General features: G+C 42.0%; 1 protein-coding gene across 2 annotated transcripts; it reads left to right on the forward strand.

The window, feature by feature from the left end:
* The first annotated feature begins 210 nt into the window (after positions 1-210).
* RAB9A (RAB9A, member RAS oncogene family) lies at positions 211-20,837 on the forward strand. 2 transcript variants are annotated; one of them, XM_054470713.2, is made up of 3 exons: positions 348-397; positions 14,819-14,907; positions 19,733-20,837. In XM_054470713.2, the coding sequence occupies exon 3, from the start codon at positions 19,759-19,761 to the stop codon at positions 20,362-20,364; it is 606 nt and encodes a 201-aa protein (XP_054326688.1). In that variant the 5' UTR covers positions 348-397; positions 14,819-14,907; positions 19,733-19,758; the 3' UTR covers positions 20,365-20,837. The 2 variants fall into 2 exon arrangements, with proteins under 2 accessions (XP_054326687.1, XP_054326688.1); XM_054470712.2 differs by lacking the exon at positions 14,819-14,907 and having other exon boundaries at positions 211-397.
* The last annotated feature ends 234 nt before the right edge of the window (positions 20,838-21,071 follow it).

Consider the following 21,071-nt stretch of genomic DNA (forward strand, 5'->3'; position numbering starts at 1 on the left):
CTGTTTATTTCCACTTTACGTAAACTTTTCAAAATGACAGTTATTTCGTACTCGCTGTCGCCCGAACGTAGACGGTAGGACACTTCAGGAGCAATCGACCCGAAGGAAAAGCACGATTCAGGCCCCGCCTGCCTCGGCTCCACCTCCCCCGCGCCCCTCTCCCAGGGTCTCGGCCGCGGGACCCCGCCTTCCAGGCCCCGCCCCGCTTTTTCCCTGGCCCCGCCCCGGCCCGTCGCCATGTTGTTCCCTCCGCGCTGGACGGGAGCAGCTGAGCTGGAGCCTGGCTGCGCTACCGCTGCTGCCTCCTGCTGTGCAGGTCCCCGACCCTCTCTCTGTCCTCATTGCACCCAGACGGGCCGGCCCAGAGCTCCCGGGTCGTCTTTCGTGTGGCCGCAAGGTGAGCGGGACTCGGGACTCCTTCGGGACCGGGCGGAGTGCGCGGGTGTCGGGGTCTGAGGGGGCGGCTCGGGCCTCGGGCAGCTGGGGCGGGGTGCGGTGCGCGCGGGGCTAGCGCGGGTCACAAGGCCGCCCCGGGAGAGAGGACGGCTGGTTGTCTGCCTGCCTCCTGTCTGACGCAGGAGGAAAGACGGTCCCCACACCCTTGGGGAGAGGGACTCACAGAAACACACACACATACACAGGGACGCACACAAACATTGGAGAAAGGGAGATTACAAAAGCTTGTACACCCGTGCGCATACACACGGAGAAATACACCCAGTCACCTGGGAACACACGTACACGCCAGCCTTTCCCCAACCACTCCGGGACACACATCCGCAGACCCCAAACCAAATCCTACACCCGAATGATTAATGTAGGGAAAACAAAGGCGCTCCCAGGACTTGATTTTGGCGACCTCTGAAGTTCCACCTAGCAGAACGTGTTTGCTCGATGTCTTATGACCACTCGGGTGAGGAATTCGGAAAGTAAAGCCAATCTTAGAGGCTGCAGGCGGTTTGGGGGCATTATCTGATTCAGACGCTGGCTAACGTTTCACAATCGCGTTCCCTTTTTTCCTCCAACTTGGTAAGTAAAAAGGCAAGATGAGAAATTTAAGTGCTGAACTTAATAAATAGTTGGTGGACGTATTGCCTTTTTTTTTTTTTTTTTTTTTTTGGTAAGGGATGACACATCTCGTGACTACAGTTCTTTTGAGGAATAACTTTTCTGCTAGTTTCCAAATCGGCACGTGACCACAATCTTTTCATAGGATTTTAGCGTCCTGATAAAAATCAATGGGCAGAATTTGATTGCTTCTTTAAAAATGTGTTTGTCCTTCGGTCTCTGGCACCATTGTAATGGAAAATCCCTACATTGCCTGTACTCTCAGAAGCTGTCCAGTGGAGCAAAACTAGAGATAAAGAAACCTGGAACGATTCAGTTAGGAACTTTTAAGAAGCCAGCCTTTAGTTTTTCCTTTAGAAGATTATGAAGTCATCATGATTGCTTCTCTAGATCTTTAATGTGTTATTTGGATTCCTAAATTTAAGACAATGCTGTGGCAGTCTGGTGCTTTTAGTTTTTTGTGTCTGCTGTAGTAAATTCCTCGTTTATACTACAAAGTTTCTCTTTTGGAGACTTTTGGGATCTGGGCATATTTTTTCGTTTATTATTGGGAATGTTAGAGTAGATAGGCAAAAACTAAGTAGAACGTCATTGGCTTTGACTCCAAGCCGGGTTTTAGAGATAAGGGAAATAATACCTTAGTACTGTCACTTCTTTTCCAACCTCTCTCATCTGTTTGTTTCTATCTCAACCATTTCTTCTGTCTAGACTGCATTACTCTGGAGGCCTAAAGATAAGATCCTTGAGTTCTCGAAATTATTATTTTTTTTTAGCCTCCCCTCATTTCTGACCATTTATTGAGCACTCACTCTGGCGGCGAATATTCCGTATGTGTAAATCCTGTACGTACATCATTTCATTTAATTTTCATAGCATTTCTTCAGTAAGAGCTCCATGTTACAGTTGAGGAATTTGGGGGGGGGCATAGGAAGGTTCAGTCTGTTTTCCAAGATGACCCAGGTTGTGATGGGGTGGAGCGGGGATTCAAAGCAGGTCTGGGTAATTTTAGAGTAGTAGTTCTCAACTGGAAGAGAGGACAATTTTGTCCTCGTAGGAGACATTTGGCAATGCCTGGAGACATTTTTGGTTCACACCTGGGGGCAAGGGAGGTGCTGCTGACATCTAGTGGGTAGAGGCCAGGGATGCTGCTAAACATTCTTTTTTATTTTTATTTTTGTTATTTAATTTTTAATTTTTGCTGCTAAACATTCTATAACCTACAGGACAGCCCCCCACAACAGAGTTGTCTAGCCCAAAATGTCACTAGTGCCACAGTTGAGAAACCCTCCTTTTCAGCAGTCCAAGTAACCCCAGAGCTTACATTTCAACTGCTTTTGTAGTTTTTCAAATGCAGTGTCGTTTTCCTATTTGGTGATACCTCATCATTTTAACAGTGAGCAGGGGAAAATTCTCTCTACTAAGAAGCATATTCACTTGAAAGATTAAAGAGTGAGTGGCTGGGCACGGTGGCTCACGCCTGTAATCCCAGCACTTTGGGAGGCCGAGGTGGGCGGATCACGAGGTCAGGAGTTCGAAACCAGCCTGGCCAACATGGTGAAACTCCGTTTCTACTAAAAATACAAAAATTAGCCAGGCGTGGTGGCGGCTGCCCGTAATCCCAGCTACTCAGGAGGCTGAGGCAGGAGAATCGCTTGAACCTGGGAGAGGTTGCAGTGAGCCGAGATCATGCCATTGCACTCCAGCCTGGGCAACAGAATGAGACTCCATCTCAAAAAAAAAAGAAAAGAGCAAATAATTTCTGGTAGCAGAATCTGTTTTTTGTTGTAAGGCAAAAATGACAAAAAGAACTTAAGAGCTATTCAGAGCCATTAAAGTGGACTTAGAAAGTTTAGTTTGTGCATTATTTCAGTTGTCTGAGCAGCCTGTGGGGCGCTGATACAGAGATGCTGATGAGAAGGGCAGTGGGGAGTCCCAGCCTTCCTGAAGCTTACAGTCCAATCACAGTCATAAGATTAGGTTCTGACATCATCCTAGAACAGAATTTATTGCCTGGGCTACTCAAGGACAGGGGCCAGGTGTTCATTAAAAAAAACCAAAACAGGCTGAGTGCAGTGGCTCATGCCTGTAATCTCAGCGCTTTGGGAGACCCACACAGGAGGATCACTTGAGCCCAGAAGTTTGAGACCAGCCTGGGCAACATAGTGAGACCCCCGTCTCTACAAAAAATAAATTAAAAAAAAAATTAGCCTAGCTCAGTGTGGTGGTGCATGTCCCACCTACTCTGGAGGCTGAGGCAGAAGGACGGCTTGAGCCTTGGAGTTCAAGGCTGCAGTGAGTCATGATCACACCACTGCATTCCAGCCTGGGCGATAGAGTGAGACCTTGTCGCTAAAAATATAATAATTAAAGTAAACAACTCCACACTCGGCACAGAAGTACCTGTGTCATGGTGTTTACTGTGGGCAGACTTAGATAAAATGGGGAAAACTTGATGTATGTGTTACAGTTTTGTACGGTTAACCACGTGTGAATATTTACAAGAATCAAATTGAGAAGCCATTCTTGTTGAGCATAAAATTCATCCTTAAATTTCACCTCACCAGACAAATAGTTATGCCTGCATTTTACCACTGGAATCGAGAAATAAATGATGAATTTTTTAATGGCTTTTCTATAACTTTCTGGTGTTTTCCAGTCTTTTTTTTCATGCCTGTCTAAGATCAGGCCTTTCAAAATATGTACTGCTTCATTCTGGTGGCAGAATTAACTGTTAGGTGAACTTTGGGAGGGAGTGGTTGACTGGAGCAGTCAAAAAGGATCGCATCTCTTTTTAGGCATCACTGAGTGTTATTCACGCAATCAACATGGCATCTTTTTGTCGGTAGCTTTGGCTTTTTACTCATGCCAATACACAGCACGTTCTTTGCTGATGAATAGATTTCTCTGCCTCTTATCAGGAGTTGTCTGCTGTGGGGTAGGGAGGATGTTGAGTTACACACCTCAAAATGATTGCTAGTGCATACACATGGAATCTAACAAAAGTGACGTGTTTTATTCTGGGAAGGGTCGAGAGAAATTGGTGCCAGAGTTGTCTTGTTTGATCATTAATTGGCTTGCTCCTCCGGCCAACTTAGGTCACCACATTTCCTTCTGGGTAAGATGAGATGGCTGTGCTTTATAATCTCTAGGAGATTATATGACAGAGGCAGCAAATTATTAGCTTCCAAGTAGTTCTGCCCAGGCAATGTGTTAGTTAAGCAGCAGGAGGAAGTAAGCCAAATGGAAGTGTGTGTGTGTTTGGGCAACGCATCTAACTTGAAAGGTGTATAGATAATAGACTCTTCAGTCAAAACCAAGCATAAGAGAATAGGATTTGTGACTGAGTAGGCCATCAACAGAGAACATTTATTGAAGACTTTTTTGTAGAGGAGTGAGGGTGAACTCAAAAAATGTTTCAGGGAGTTTGGTGGAAAGCTATGATGCAATTGGAAGGCGAGGATGCCTGAGGGAGGAGACATGGAGCCACCTAGGTGTGTAGGCAGAGGGCAGGGAGGTCGGAGGCGGTCCCAGGTGGTGTTGCCAGAGATCCCAGGGGTACCAGGGCTAGTTAGATAACTTGGAGCAGAAATCTCTGTTTCTCAACATGACTCTTGATACTGCGCATGTTGTGAAGCTGTGTGCTCTGGGTATTTCCACATTCTGGATTTTTCAAATCCTTTTGTTAATTTTTGACCATGGTGAGTTCAGGCGTTATTATTATGTTGCTTATTATGAATACAGTGAGGATGACTAGGTATAAATGAATGTAAGTTAGGTAACAGCTAGATCTGCCTGAGGTGGAGAGAGACTGGGTGTGTATTTTGGAAAAAAAATGGAGAAGTGAAACAGGCTGTTCAGGCTTCACATTCTGGCTGCATGGAAGCCAGCTCATTGCATTCTCCAGGAGTTCTCTGGGAGTCTGTGGACACAGACTCCACTTTTGTCTTAGGCCTGACTCATACAAACGTATTCTGTTGTTTGACAGGGCATAGAGAAACACTATAGAACAACTGGACACATTCATTTCATTGCCACATTCTTTATTCAAGTGTAACAGAGAGCAAAACAGTATAGAGGAGTTGAACTGACTACTGTATTTTAATTTCAAGTTCGTGTGAATTGGATTAGATTTTTGGGTACGGAAGCTAAGGTAATTTCCAAAAGGTTAGTGCCCATAAGACTGTCTATGTTCTCAGAGTTAGAAAAACCTGGGGAAAAAAAAAGCCTTACAGACCTCTGTTTCTACAACTTGCTGTGCAGAACTCTAACAGATAGGAGTGTTTATGCAGCTAGGTGACTGCTCTGGTCTGTGCAGTTTCACACCTGTGTATTTGATCAGATGTATATACCTGGAAATACATACATAATGTGGTTCGAAGTCAGATTAGAGCTGCCTGAGGACTACCCATTGGTGAATGCAGAACATTCTTTGGAATGAGTGCTAGTATTCTTAAATAACATTTAAAAATAGTTGTTTGGGAGCAAACAATTGCCACCCTCATAATCCACTTTAATTTGTGCTTGGTACTTGATTTTTATCACGGCAGTCCTGGAAAACCTAGCTTCATGAAGATACGATGTCATCGAAAGGAATGCAGTGCAATCTAATTAACTCCCCTCCAGTGGGGTGCCCTACAAATGTCAAGTGTCTGTGTTTCCCTCAGAAATTTAAAATAGCCTGCCCTGCCCTTATGAATTTGCCATGATGCTTTGGGGCACCTCAGCATGCAGTTTGGGAACCTTAGGATTAGAAGTTGGTATTATTGGCTCTAGTTTATGGACTACAAGGTATAGCGGTAAGGAGAAAAGGCATCAAAGTCCGTTTTTAATTCTCCATCCCCCCTTCCAGTATCTGTAAGCTTTTCCCTTGGGCCCCTCATTTCCCCCAGAGCTTTGCAGTTTTGGGATGCTACCCTTTTAGTTGCTAAGCTGAGGGGAGGGACAGACAGGAAAGAGACTGCAGTTCAGGTTTCCTGTGAAGATCGTCCCTCCAGCTCCACTTTCCTTTGTGCTTTCTCTCCATTTTCTGCTGGGTGCAATTCTTTAGGAAGTGGGTCTGCTAGGGTGGCACAAGGATGTGGGTCATGGAATCTACAGCCTTTCAGGGACCCCTCAAGCCTCCGGACCCGGCCTGTCTGGAGAAGTCTCGAGAAGTGCCCGTGTGCTGTTCAGCTCTTTTCCAGTTCTCTGGTGGGAATCAGCTTTCTCATTGTTGGCTGCTGCTTTCCGCATTAGATTTCATTGTCTCTTCACTCTGTCACTCCACTTTCTAAATTTTGCTTTCCACTTTCTAAATTTTGTTGCTGTCTTGCATCTACAGTTGTTCTTTCTTGGTGTTGTTTTTGGATTTGTACCTTACGTAGACCTTTTCTGTCACTGGGTGGGAGTGAAGATAACACATACTTGACCTGCCCTATTTAATTAGACCTGGGGAAGTTTGTGGACTTCTGTTTATTGATCTATAAAACATGGATGATAGTGTCCAACTTGCAGATAATTTTAAGGTGCTATATGCCAGGTACCTAGTAGATATTCAGTTAATAGTGGCTGCTAATATAATTACAGCCATAGCATTTATTATTTGAGCAAGCAAGGCAATAGCAATAGGTAGTGCGAAAAGTGGACATATTTCATGTGTGGCTGAATGAAGTGCATAAGAGAAAAGAAGAAAGAGATTTTCGAAATGGAGAAAATAATTAGCTCAGTTTTAGATATGTTGAATTTGAACTACCATAGGGTACCAGATGAACATACTATACAAGGGGTTGCAAATTCTTGTCTGGCTCAGACATGCGGAGGTAGACTTTAGGAATCACTGATTTTTATAGCCCAGGGAGATACCATCTGGAAACAGGTAAGGGTTTCAGTCTCGTGAAATAGCTTCATGAAGAGCTTGTCAGGAAAGGGAGCTGTCTATGTTGAAGAAAGCTAAGGGGCCAAGGAGGAGAGAAGGCAGAACCTATTATCAGAGTGGTTTTACACAGGATCAGATGTGTGATCCTGTGTAAGACACTTTCCCAGTTAGGCCTGTTTCCTTATTTGTTTTTAAAAAACACTTGAGGCCAGGCACGGTGGCTCACACCTGTAATCCTAGCACTTTGGGAGGCCAAGGAGGGAGGCTTGCTTGAGCCCAGGAGTTCAAGACCAGCCTGGGCAAGATGGTGAGACCTTGTCATTACAAAAAAAAAAAAAAAAATTGAAAAAAAAATTAGCCAGTCTTGGTGATATGCACCTGTACTCCCAGCTACTCTGGAGGCTGAAATGGGAGGATCACTTGAGCCCGGGAGTTTGAGGCTGCAGTGAGCTATGATCATGCCACTGCCCTCCAGCCTGGGTGGTAGAGAGAGACTCTGTCTTTTAAAAAAAGAAAAAAGACTTGGGTACCCTTCCAAGATTTTAGTTCATGCACATTCAGACAGATGGCTACACCTGAGAGAATTCACTGTATACTAGCTGGGCCTCAGGTGGAGATGCTGGTCAAACTTGCAGGTGTTTTCTAGAAACATACACAATAAAGTCCTGAGAGAAGAACTTTTCCCTGTATTCACTTTAGGGTTGTATGTGCCGTAGGGCATTCAGATGAGGACTGAGAAAAAGCCATTGGATTAGCCATTAGGAGGTCTTTGGTGACTTTTGCTGACAATCAGGGGAAAGGATGGGGTGGAAGCCCTGGTGTCCTATAAACTGAGCAGAGAGTTAATCAGGTTTGCAGGCACATTGAGAAATGGGTAGTGATGGGCAGAGTGAGGTTGGGCTTGGAAAGCTTTCTGTGAGAAAAGTCAGTTTCAACACTTCGATAGGGGCAGACCTGGGGGATCATTGACAAAGTGACAGTTACATTGGATAAACTGAACTTGATGAAGAGCTGCCTGCAGTGTTGAGCTGGTGACAACTTCCCTGCAGAGTGGTATTTGGGAGCCTCTAGTCTAGTTGAGTCCTATTTACTGGACATAGCTGCCCCTCTTTAAATATATCTTCTTAGGAAATCCTCACTCCTTGTAATTAACTTCTCTAACAGTAAAGAAGTTTCCTTTTGCTGTGGCTCCATGCCTTGTGGAGCTCCTCACTTAGTGAGTTTGTATAGTTCCCCAACCCCTAGATTTGTCTGCTGTAAATTAAAGACATTTGGTTTCTTATCTAACTGGAAGGGAGGCCTCAGAACCAGTGTTTCTTTAGGTGATAGCAGAACGTTGCAGATCATTTTTGATTTGTGTTTTGCTGCTTTAATATATTTTTCTGACATGTATGTTCAAATTCATTCCTTTCATAATTTGTTTTTCTTCCTGAAATATCTACCTTTAATTCCCCATGTTCTCATCTTGTGACTTTTATCTATGTCTTTGCATTTTAATTCTGTCTTCCAAAGTGCACTCTTTTCTTTACTGTCAAAAAGTATTGTAAGTGCCTTTTACAGGTAAGTGTCTTATCGCAGGTAGATTTATGCTTGGTTCTTAAAACTTAAGCAAAACAAAAAAAACATTATCCTCACTTCTCAGGACTAGCAGTTTCCCATGAGTAAGGCTGTTCACTGAACTATCACAGTTTATGGTCAAAGTGTGATATTCATAAAAGTCTCATGGGTGAGGGAGAGAAAGAGGAAATACTGCTAAAGACAGAAAGTCTTGAAGGGTGTTATGAGCTACAGAAATGGATCACACATAACATACAAATGATGCAGGCATGTAGCAATCATTTCTTGGTGTCCAAACTCCTTAAGATCTGATGAAACATTTTTTGTTCTTTCCAGAAAAAAAGCGCAAGCACACAAGCTTCCACCAATGCTCTCATCCTTTATTTCACATGTGATTCTAGGGAGTGTATTTTCCCCCTGAAGCTCATTTCATGGACTCCCAATTAACCACACTCTAGGCCTGCACTGTCCAACACAGTTCCCACTAGCCTCATGTAGCAATTTAAACTAGTTAAAATTAAATGAAAAATTCAGTTCTTCAGTTAGACCAGCTACTTTCCAGTGCTCAATAGCCACATGTGATTAGTGGCTACCATATTAGACAGTGCAGATTATAGAACATTGTTGTCATTGCAGAAGGCGCTGTTGGATTCTGCTGCACTATAGTTTCATGATGGTTTAAGATTTAGTTCCTTAACCAAGTCTTCTTTTTCTTTTTTTCCCTTCTCACTTCCTCCCTTCCCACTCCCCCCACCACTATTAGTGATTAGTTAGCATACCTACAGAGGTGCCTTGTTTTAAGAAAAATGTTAACATATTTCTTAAAAGTTAAATTAGCTGATTCAGCTTCAAAAAAAGTTACTTAATTGAAATAACTTCTTTCAATAGGGGAGGTGCTCTGACATAGTGATAGTATGGTTTGATAATACAGTTTTTCTCCTCTAGCTGCCTCCTGTTCTTGAGGTAATGCTCAGTGATTAACTAGATAGGACTAGATAATTTATTTCACCTTGGCAGGTCTTGCCTCCAAGTTGGCCTATTCCTATGGTATTTCCTTTTCTTTCTTTTGCTTCTTCCTGCACACTAAATATGGTATTTTCTGACAGTATTTTTCTTAATTCTTTATTTATTTTTTTTTGGTAACTTCTTGCTGTAGAGCTGGTACCCATTAGACGTAATGACGTTCCTTGACTTGCTTCTTGCTCATAAATTTCCGTAAGACAATCAGGAAGTTTTTAGAAACAAACAGTGGAACCAATTAGGCTGTTAAGTGAGACACACCTAAATTAAGCTATGAGGAAATAAATACAGCTCCAGCAAAAATAGAAATAATTTTCAGATTATCCATGCTTTTGTTTCCCTGGTTTTCTTTGAACCTCATTTCCTCAAGCTATGAAGTGAAATGAAGTGGTAAGTACACCTCTAAGTAGGACATTCAGGGTGAATCCAAAGGAACTTGTGAAGTTGACCAAAAAAAAAATTGTTCCTAAATTTAAACCAAGAGTGATAAATTCATTTTAAGTTTTTGGAGGGGTTACAGAGTATGTGTTTTAAAATCTCAAGTTTTGAGAAGGCAGTTTACAAATGATGTCTGCTCTCCCTTTGGCAGCTTATTAAGGAATGTAGTCGTTTTTCAGCATTTGCCAGCTCCCTGTCGCAGTCAGTCAATAGTACTTATTTTAAAGTGGGATTCTCACTGGGATTGCAAGTAAGAATCAATTTTTTTGTTCCTACCCACACATTTTAATAGACCTCAAAAAGAATGCGGGGAGAACTGATAGAGAAACAAAGAATTTTAAGTACAGAAAGCACAAATAGAATAATAATAGAATAACAAGAATAAAAGAGGAAGTAATATACTCTTCGTTCTCAATTTAGCATTTATTTGCACCTCACCAAATGTAGAGCATTGTACGAGAAGTGGCAGAACAAAAAAGGGACAAGTGAATGGATGCAGTTAGGTGTTGTGTGTCCCTCCCAGGGAGTTGACATTGTAATTAGGAAACAGACACATACACAACTGAAGGTAATTAGAGCATAAGTAAATGAGAGCTGTAAAGAGGTGGAAATGATGAGAGCAAAGAAAAGAGAAAGATTAGGTTGCTGGGGCGGCCCTGGCTTCCTACATGAGGTAATCTGGACTAGGCTTCTGATGACTAAGACTGTCGTAGCTGTTGAAGTAGGGAGGGGCCTCCTAGGCCAAAGTAACAGCCCGAGCAAAGATATGGACAGAAAATGCCAGCGATAGGTGTGGGGATGGTGAGTAGTAGGGATATAATTGGGACAGGCTTGTAACTGACGTTGGATAGCTCTTTGATTGCTATGCTCAAAATCTTGTATAATAAAAATAATAAATAAATGAATTTAGTTATCTGTAAGAATGGAGATAATTAGATCCAGGACCGATAAAAAAAGTCTTAACTTCAATCACATACACAGTCATATTAGAGATTTATATTCTTTTTTTTTTTTTTTTTTTTTGGAGACAGAGTCTCACTCTGTCACCCAGGCTGGAGTGCAGTGGCACAATCTCGGCTCACTGCAACCTCTGCCTCTCCAACAGTCCTCCTGCCTCAGCCTCCCCAAGTAGCTGGAACTACAAGCATGCACCACCACACCTGGCTAATTTGTGTATTTTTTGTAGAGATGGGGTTTCACCATGTTGCCCAGGCTGGTTCCTGAACTCTTGGGCTCAAGTGATCTGCCCATCTCAGCCTCCCAAAGTGCTGGGATTACAGGCATGAGCCACTGTGCGTGGCCAGCAGATTTAAATTCTTGATGCTTGGACCTTGAGGCTTTCTATTCTTCCCCTTGGTTTATTGTAGGGTATGGCTTTCGAAGCCAGCAAGGGGTTGGAGAAGGCCAGAGAAAAGGGTACTACTGATAAACTATTCATGAACAATTGATAGTATAAGATAAAAGTACATAATGGAAAAGTTGGGAAAACAGTGTTATAAGAAGGAAAGGGTTAACATAAAATGTTCTTTTGTCTTTTGAATTTTGCCATATCTGCTGGCAATGTGGTTCATTTTTTTTCCTGCCAGTGACCTGCTTATCCAACTTTACATTCAGATTAGTGTATGACACTTACAGCATATGTTGGTACCAGCACGTGGTATGGGAATCCTAAAGTAGTGTCTGTTGTACATGTAAATGATTTATTTAAAGGGATGCTGCTGAAGGGACAGGGAGAACATTTGTAGCTCTAGTTGTGTAAATCTAATTCTAGGGTCATATTTTTAATTCTCAGGAGATTTGCATATATATTTTCACATACAGTAAAATTTTTTTTTTTCAAGGTAGGGTCTCGCTCTGTCACCCAGGCTGGAGTACAGTGATGTGATCACAGCTCACTGCAGCCTTGGCCTCCCCAGGCTCAGGTGATCTTCCTACCTCAGCCCTCCGAGTAGCTGGGACCACAGGCATGCGCCACCATGTCCAGCTAATTTTTGTATTTTTTGTAGAGGTGAAGTTTCACCATGTAGCCCAGGCTGGTCTCAAACTCCTGAGCTCAAGTGATCTGCCTGCCTCCGCCTCCCGTAGTGTTGGGTTTACAGGCGTGAGCCATGGCGCCTGGCCGAATTCACCCTTTTAAAGTATACAATTGATTGGTGTTTATAGTATATTCACAGAGTTGTACAACCATCACTACTATCTAATTCCAGAATATTTTTATTACCCCCCTAAAAAAACCCCATACCCATTAGCAGTCACTCCTCCTTTACCTGCCACCACCCCCCGCCCCATCCCTTGACAACCATGAATCTACTATCTCCATATTTGCCTATTCTGAACATTTTATATAAATGGAATCGTACAGTAGGTAGCCTTTTGTTCTGACTTCCTTCACTTAGCATAATGTTTTTGAGGTTTATCTACATTACAGCATTGCATGGATGTATGCCGCATTTTATTTATCCATTCATTAATTGATGGACATTTTCTTTTTAGGGGAAGGTGGTTTGATAACAGTATGGGTATGCATTTTTTTGGTGCAATCTAAAACATTGACAACTCAGAAATGTATGGACATTTCTGTAATTGAATAGTACATATCCATGTAATGTGAGTTAAGAGAGCATGTTTCACTTTTATTAGACATAGTAGGCATGTCAATTACAGAATTCCTTATGGTAAATGGTAGAGGCACGCACAGGGTGGTTAGGAGTGTCAAGGAAGGGGGTTCAGTTGGAGATGTCCAGTAGTTGTTCGGGAGGAGGTGAGGTCTAGCTGCATCCACATGGCTGACTAGGAGTTAGACAGGTAAAGGGCCAGGGATTTGAACGTGAACAAGGTAAAACACGAAGTCATATAGTAAATATCTTACTGGAGGATCAAGTGTGAGGTATAACCACCTCAATTTTCATTCGTAAGCCCAGCTGACACTGTTAGTAGTGGAGAGGGATCATAGCAGCATCCATCCCAGCTTGTCCAAGGCCTTCCTCCCCACCTCACCCACAGCCCTTCTCCCATTGCATCCAGTTAGCTTTCTGGACTCCTTATCTGACCGGGTCACCCACTGCTGAAGCTGTTTCAGAGGGTCCCCATCTTTCCTAGAGTACAGGCAGAAATCCTTCCCATGGCTTCTACTCGCCTCCCTGCTCCTGGGCCTCTTCCTTCAGTCCTGTCTTTGTAGCATACTCTTCACTCTCTAGCCTCGGGCTGCTCGGGCCTACCTTGAGTTCTCCAAGTTCATACCAAGGCCAGGCTTCTTTGGCAGGGCCTTGGCATGAGTTGGTTCTACTTTCTGGTTCCTGCTACCTCCTCTTTTCTCATAGTTTTCTCTTGTTCCTGCTGAGCTTAGCCTGTGGTCAAACCTAGTTCCCCTGGGTCAAATCCACCTCCAGCGGAATCAGACTTTGGTGAGGGCTGTGTTCTCATGGCAGCACGTGGCTAAAATGATCATGGAGACATAGCTTTGGAACACATCACACTAGAAACCGATGTACAGTCTCTCATTAACACAGTGTAACACAGCCTAGTTTACCTCTGATGTTGGAAGTTACCTCTTTTTCCTTAACGGTAGCTCAGCAAGTGAAATAGTTGGCTCGTGTTACAGGATCATGTTTGCATGTAAATTAAGTCCCCCAGGTGGCTGGACTCTTATGGACTCAGGCAACTCCGTTAAGATAGTGGCACGGGGAACCTGAGTCTGATTGAGAGAGCCCCAGGTTTACACATTGTGCGTCTCACTCACTGAGGGAGATGGTGGGCAGAATCCCTTGCACTGTTTTAAGTTGTTCTTTGATTTTTGGTTGAGTGTGAGTAGTTGTACTTTGTACCATATACCTCTCATTTTGTGAGGTACAGTTGTGATTTAAATGCATTTTTGTGTGGATGTCACCTTCACCCAACTACAAGCTCCACAAACTTGGGACTGTATGTGTGGCTTGTATCCTCAGGGTCTGGCTCATAGTAGGCACTCACTAAATACTTATTGAAAAATTCCTTTCCCAATCGTTCTACCAAATGGTAAGCTTCTGCAAAATTTGACTGATTCCATGTAAAACATGTTTTAAACTACTTAAACTCTAATCAAGCATAGACACATGTGCTTTATGCTACATGTCAGTAAGATTGGAGATTACTAGTTCTGTCAGGTTAACCTTGTTCTTGAGCAGATTTTGAAATAAAGCAAGTGGTTGAAAGATTATTACCATTTGCAATTGCTTATTTTCATTCTACCTGCAGCAACAACAGTAGAATCCCAGAAACAGACGCATAGGCAGTTGGGATTGACGTAGCCTACTGGGTTAAGTGCCTGGGCTTTAGAGTCAGTCGGCCATGTTCATATCTTACTCCCACCTTTCATTAGGTGTGTGACCTTGAGCATGTATGTAACCTCTCTGAGTCAGTATCCTCATGTGTAATAGGTACTAAGAAACTTGTGAGGAATAAACACAGTGTTGTAGCTTGCATAACATACTGGGCTCAAGGCTAGCTGCTATTGTTGTTTCATCTTCAACCCCAAATGTCAGGATTTTGAAGAGTCTCATTTTATTATTGATTGAATTTATAAGTTAAGGACTGCTATATGTAAGTCCCACAAAAATGCCCTTTGCTTTAAAAAGTGGTGGGTGGGGAGGGTGGTTGAAACCTTTGGTTCAGACCAATAGAGGCTAGTACTTTAGCACAGTTCCACATAGTGATCACTGGGAGACTTTGACATTGAATTTGATCTCTAGGACTAGGATCCTTCAGCTTCCTAATGTAGGCCTATATCATCCTCTAATTTGTTCTGCCTATTGCCCTTATTGAAGGTTGATGTAAGACATGACCATAAAAAGAACCTGTCTGTAAAACTGCCAGTGAAGACTTCTTCATGTATTCATTTCACAGACACTCTTGCCCTCCTGTAATGAGCCTGGCACTGTGATGAAACGCTTTTCCCGTGTCGTTTGAGTGCATCTTCTCAACAACCCTAGGAGGTAGGTACTGTTGTCACTGTTGTTCCCATGAGGCTTCAGGATGTTAAATTGCTCGTCCATGGGGCTGTGCTCATGGCATTTGGTGCCAGGAACAAGTTTTCTTTTCTGACAGTGTGCTTTGATTTGCACAGAAACAAGAGCGTTTTCATTTTTGCCTTGGCTGCCCTGAAGCTGGGCTACCTTGAGCCTTAGCTTGACCTTTCCTATATCACGTTGGTGCCCCTCCCTCACATGGCCCTTTTCTGTCTTCCCTTTTGTGTTATCTTTATTTTATTCTCTGGAATATGACTCATTCTGAGCCATCCAAAATTTGGGCAAGTTTTGAAGAATGAATGAAATATTACACATTTCCTCTTGATATAATTTCATAGCTGTCTCTGAATATAAAACTTTGAAAAGAAGATGAGTAAATGAAAAACTTTGAAAAACGCAATGATTAAAGTAGAATATTTGATTGTATGAATTTTTTGGGCTGAGAAAGGTTATGGACAGTATTCAGGTTTTTAAGTTAAGAATCTGGCTGCTAATAGAAGTCAGATACTGTACTTTAACATTTTAATTCTTCATTTTACTCTTAAAATTATGATAACATACACTGCTAAGGTGAGCTTTCTAACTTTTTTGTGTAGTTAATGATGCTTGAATTGAACAATTAAGGTAAAATTTATGACCTATGTAATATGCTTTTCTTATATAGATTTCTTTTTTTTTTTTTTTTTTTTTTTTTTAGATAGAGTCTAGCTCTGTCCCCCAGGCTAGAGTGCAGTGGTGCAATCTTGGCTCACTGCAACCTCCACCTCTCGGGTTCAAGCAATTCTCATGCCTCAGCCTCCTGAGTAGCTGGGATTACAGGCATGTGCTACCACGCCCGGCTAATTTTTGTATTTTTAGCAGAGATGAGATGAGGTCTCACTATGTTGGCCAGGCTGGTCTCGAACTCCTGACCTCAAGTGATCTGTCCACCCCAGCCTCCCAAAGTGCTGGGATTACAGGCATGAGCCACTGTGCCTGGCCCCTTATTCAGATTTCTTTATAGAATTTAGCAGAATTACTAATGTTTTAACCTTGGTGAAAATTGCCTTTGGACAGTCATTTTAAACTGTGAAGTATAAAAGACTTCACATTACCTTTTTAGGCAAATATTGAAAATAACGTAGTAGGATCCCTTTATTTATTTAACTTATACTAAACAAATTTCAAAGGATTTTACTATTTTTAAAGAAAAAATAATATTTTTAATGTCCATAAGCTGATTGTGGTTATATTAATGTATAGATCGAATGAAACTGGCTTTTGTTAGATGTCACTGGTAAATAAGATGGTGTGTACAATGATTTATATCACCATGTGTGTTTTTATACAACTCTACAGTTAGAGAGATATTCATGTAGAAATTAATTATTTTAGCAAATGCAAATATATTCCCAGTAGGAAATCTGGTAGGCCTCAAACTGTAGATGGGAAATGTAAAAAATTGTACCCTATACTCTGTTTCCTGGTGGGCTGGCATGCTCCAAATTCATTTGGTCAGAGTGAGACAAACTAGGAAGTCCCACATTATTATGAAAAAAGAACTATCAAAGTGTCTTGACAAAATTACAAATTACCACTTTCAAGGAATTTCTAAAACTTAATTTAGTAGATACATGCAACCAATAGTCTGGGTGGGGTTTGTTAGATTGCATGATCTGGCTTATAATTTGATATAAAGATGCTAAAAATTTAGTGATGTACAGTAAAACTTTGTGTCTGGTAAGGCAGTTAGATCAGTAGAGACTTATTAAAATACTGGAATAAATGATGTCTGTTGTACTCTCATAACCCAACATGGAAATTGTGTGAAAGGAACAACATTTGGAGAGTTGCTGGGGCAGGGTTCCCAGTGGAGGTGATGACCATGCTGAGCAGTTCTGAAGGCACAGCGGTTCATTGGGGGGTCACCAGCAAGGAGCAGCATATGCCAGGGTGGAGGCAAGAGAGTGTGGGGTGTGCTGAGTGAGTGGAATTGAATTTCAGTTCTGGGTGATGGTGCATTCAGAATGACTGAAACAGAGACTGTGAGGAGAAGGTGGCTAGAGTGCGGCTGGCCAAGAGCAGGGGCCAGGTGTCTTGCCTTAGAAGTTGGACTTAGTCCTGGATCTCTGGGAAACAACCCACTGAAGAATTCTGAGGAGACATTAGATAGACGGTTCCCCTATGTCAAAATAGTTGGTTTGCTTTCATGGTTTTCAGTCTTTTCTCTTTAAGTTGAAGTTGTTGAAGCAAGATGCCAAAGAATTAAAGCAGCCAATTTAGCACATTGTTACCTATGTCAGGAAAGTAAGGGGCTTGGGACTGTTTCAGGTTTCCTCTTTAACATTAATAGTCTGGATATTGAATATAGCAACACATTTGAAATTGAAAAAGTCTCTCAAAAGGTATGCACCTTAACTGCCACACACTTGTGTTGGACAGTTTAAATTGTATTAATATTAATTATAGTAGTAATTACTGTAGTATTGTTTTGTTTGTTTTTTGAGATGGAGTCTTGCTTTGTCACCTAGGCTGGAGTGCAGTGGTGTGATCTCAGCTCACGGCAACCTCCGCCTCCCAGGTTCAAGGGATTCTCCTGCCTCAGCCTAGTACCTGGGACTACAGGCGCTCGCCACCACGTCCAGCTAATTTTTTTTTTTTTTTTTTTGTATTTTTAGTAGAGACGGGGTTTCACCATGTTGGCCAGGCTGGTCTCGAACTCCTGACCTCAAGTGAGCTGCCCGCCTCAGCCTCCCAAAGCGCTGGGATTACAGGTGTGAGCCACCGTGCCTGGCCTGTAGTAGTAATTTGAAAGAACCAGTAAGAGGTAGGGACTAAGGTATGTCCCATCATTTTTTAATAGTATTTTCCCATTCACTTGATTTCTAACTATACAAGTGACTACAAGGTTTTTATCAGAACAGTGGGGCATGTGGCTAGAAATGCAGAATTCCTACATGTTACAGTAAGTGTTCGATTACACTATAGTTGCTCACATTGCATATAACCAGGAGACAGCCAGACAATGTTTACTGCAGTGATTTTACAAATTCATCCTGGTCAATATAACAATTATTGTTCATGTCTTTATTGCCTTCCCATGGAGGGATTCATAATACCTACTTTCCTATTAAGGTTATTGACCAAATTTGCTCTAGATCTGTGCTCTCCAATTGGCTCATTAAATGTGGCTATTTAGTTAAAATTGAAGAAAATTTAAAATGCAGTTTTTCACTTCCATCAGCCACATGTCAAGTGTTCCACAGTCACATGCGGCTAAGTGGCTGCTATATTGGACATTTCCATTGTTGCATAAAATTCTCTTGTACAGTGCTGCTCTAATAGTTATCTTCTTATATACATTTTAGTATACTTAAAAACCATTTAATACTAAAGTACAGATTAAATGATACAGTCTGATTCGAAATAACTGGGGAGAAGGGAGAGTTGGAGGGGTTATGGAGGAAACAAGATTTGCCATAAGTTGATAATTGGTGAAGCTGGATTTAGAGTTCATGGGAGCTCATTGTATTGTACTCATTATGTAGAAATGTTGTGTATGTTTTAAATTTTTCACAATAAAAATGTAAGCAGAAGGATTAACCAGGAACTGTGCTCCCACCAGCACCTAGAAGTAGCTGTCTGTCAACGGGCATCTGAAATCTCACCCCCCACCGGCTGGCTCTTGTAGTGTAGTAAAGTTTTTAATCCTGCCACAGGACTTCTAAGGAACACATATAGTACCACATTTTCATTTAAGGTTTATTTCATTCTACCTGAAAACACACAAGTAGCAGCAGTCTCATGTTCCTTAAGTGTTTGAACTGCCCAAGTGAATCTTGTGGGTAGAATGTGCTAGATTATATTAAAGTAAAAATTCCATTGCTGCTGACATTAATTTGAACAAATTCAAAATAGTGTTCTTAATGAAGAGAATAAAGTCCATTTACTCAGTGGTTGGTTCATATTTTATTTCACAGCTGGATAAGTCAGTTTCTGTCTCTGGCTTTCCTGGTTAACAGCACCTGTGTCTGAAGGGAGGCGGAGGGAGTAGTAGAGAAAGTCCCTGGTACGAGAGAGGCCTTAAGTGAACACCATCACTGTGCACCAAACGGCTTTTTGAAGTTGTTAAGAGAAACATGTGGGCCGGGCATGGTGTCTCACGCCTGTAGTCCCAGCACTTTGGGAGGCCAAGACAGGTGGATTGCTTGGGCCCAGGAGTTTGAAGCCAGCCTGGGCAACGTGGTTGAGACCCTGTCTCTACAAAAAATAGAAAAATTAGCAAGGCATGGTGGTGTGCACCTGTGATTCCAGCTACTTGGGAGGCTGAGGTGGGAGGATTGCTTGAACCTGGGAGTTCAAGGCTGCAGTAAGCCAAGATGGTCCCACTGCACTCCAACCTGGGTGACGGCGAGATCCGGTCTCCAAAAAAAAAACAAAAACAAAAAACATGCGAACTTTGGTCTCCTACCCATCTCTAACAAATGGTGGGGCTTAACTATGAGCAGAGAGGGGCTTATCATAGAGTAACGGTTCAGAGCAAGGGCTTTGGGGTCAGACTTGGGCTTGAGTGCCAGCTTCACAGTCAACTGTGACCTGAGAAAGGGGAAGAGTGAGCCCTTCCCAGCTGTTTCAGAGAATAATGGTAGAGTAGTAGCCTGCACATGGCTAAGTGCTCAGTAAACAACAAGTCTTATTATTAGGTATTCCCTGGGGCCATATGTTTTATTTCAGCTAAATGCTGATATTCATAGAATCATGTAGAAGAATGTGTAGGTATAAAGGAATGTAATGGTGCCTTTTTATTTTACAGGGTTCTTGAAGCTTTTGAGATTAACAATGGCAGGAAAATCATCACTTTTTAAAGTAATTCTCCTTGGAGATGGTGGAGTTGGGAAGAGTTCACTTATGAACAGATATGTAACTAATAAGTTTGATACCCAGCTCTTCCATACAATAGGTGTGGAATTTTTAAATAAAGATTTGGAAGTGGATGGACATTTTGTTACCATGCAGATTTGGGACACAGCAGGTCAGGAGCGATTCCGAAGCCTGAGGACACCATTTTACAGAGGTTCTGACTGCTGCCTGCTTACTTTTAGTGTCGATGATTCACAAAGCTTCCAGAACTTAAGTAACTGGAAGAAAGAATTCATATATTATGCAGATGTGAAAGAGCCTGAGAGCTTTCCTTTTGTGATTCTGGGTAACAAGATTGACATAAGCGAACGGCAGGTGTCTACAGAAGAAGCCCAAGCTTGGTGCAGGGACAACGGCGACTATCCTTACTTTGAAACAAGTGCAAAAGACGCCACAAATGTGGCAGCAGCCTTTGAGGAAGCGGTTCGAAGAGTTCTTGCTACCGAGGATAGGTCAGATCACTTGATTCAGACAGACACAGTCAATCTTCACCGAAAGCCCAAGCCTAGCTCATCTTGCTGTTGATTGTTAGATTGTTGATGCATTCTAACCAACTCACACATATACACAAAATCAACATGGGGATGGAGAAGAGAATTAGCGTTTGCAGCAGTGTATCATCTACTAATAAAATTAAACTAATGTTGCTGCTTCATTAGTTGGTGGGAGAAGGGACACATCCACTCATGGAGGAATATATTTACTCAATAATGGCACCTTACATTTATAAATTGTAACGGTTGTCTAATAACGTTTCTTTAATTTAAATATGTAAGTTGCAGAGCTAATAAATGAAATGACCAAGACTTTAATTATAATAAAAATAAGAAACTTGACTATTCTAGAAGTGATACTTGGATTTTTTCCTGGGAAAATGGAGAACTCCTTTTTATATGTGTATGTTTTTATGCAATTAGCATTGTATTCTTGGTTCAGGGAAATACTTTCCTAAAGCAATAATGTTAGATATTAAAGATTAAAATCTAATGTATTTGCAATGCATTGTTAATTTACTTCTTCATTCTCTTCAAAATGATTTAACCATTCCTGTTTTCATTCTACATACTAGAATTACTCTCAGTAGTAATTACTCATCATTTGTGTGCCATTCATGCACCCCCACCCCCATAAATCATGTTCCACAGTCTCAGGCGGAGGGTGGGCACCCAGTGGTACAAGAGTTGCTTCATACAGTCTGTAATACATTCAGCTAAATTCAAGTTGTCTATGAA

This window comes from Pongo pygmaeus, chromosome X, assembly GCF_028885625.2.
Source record: "Pongo pygmaeus isolate AG05252 chromosome X, NHGRI_mPonPyg2-v2.0_pri, whole genome shotgun sequence".
NCBI lineage: Eukaryota > Metazoa > Chordata > Mammalia > Primates > Hominidae > Pongo > Pongo pygmaeus.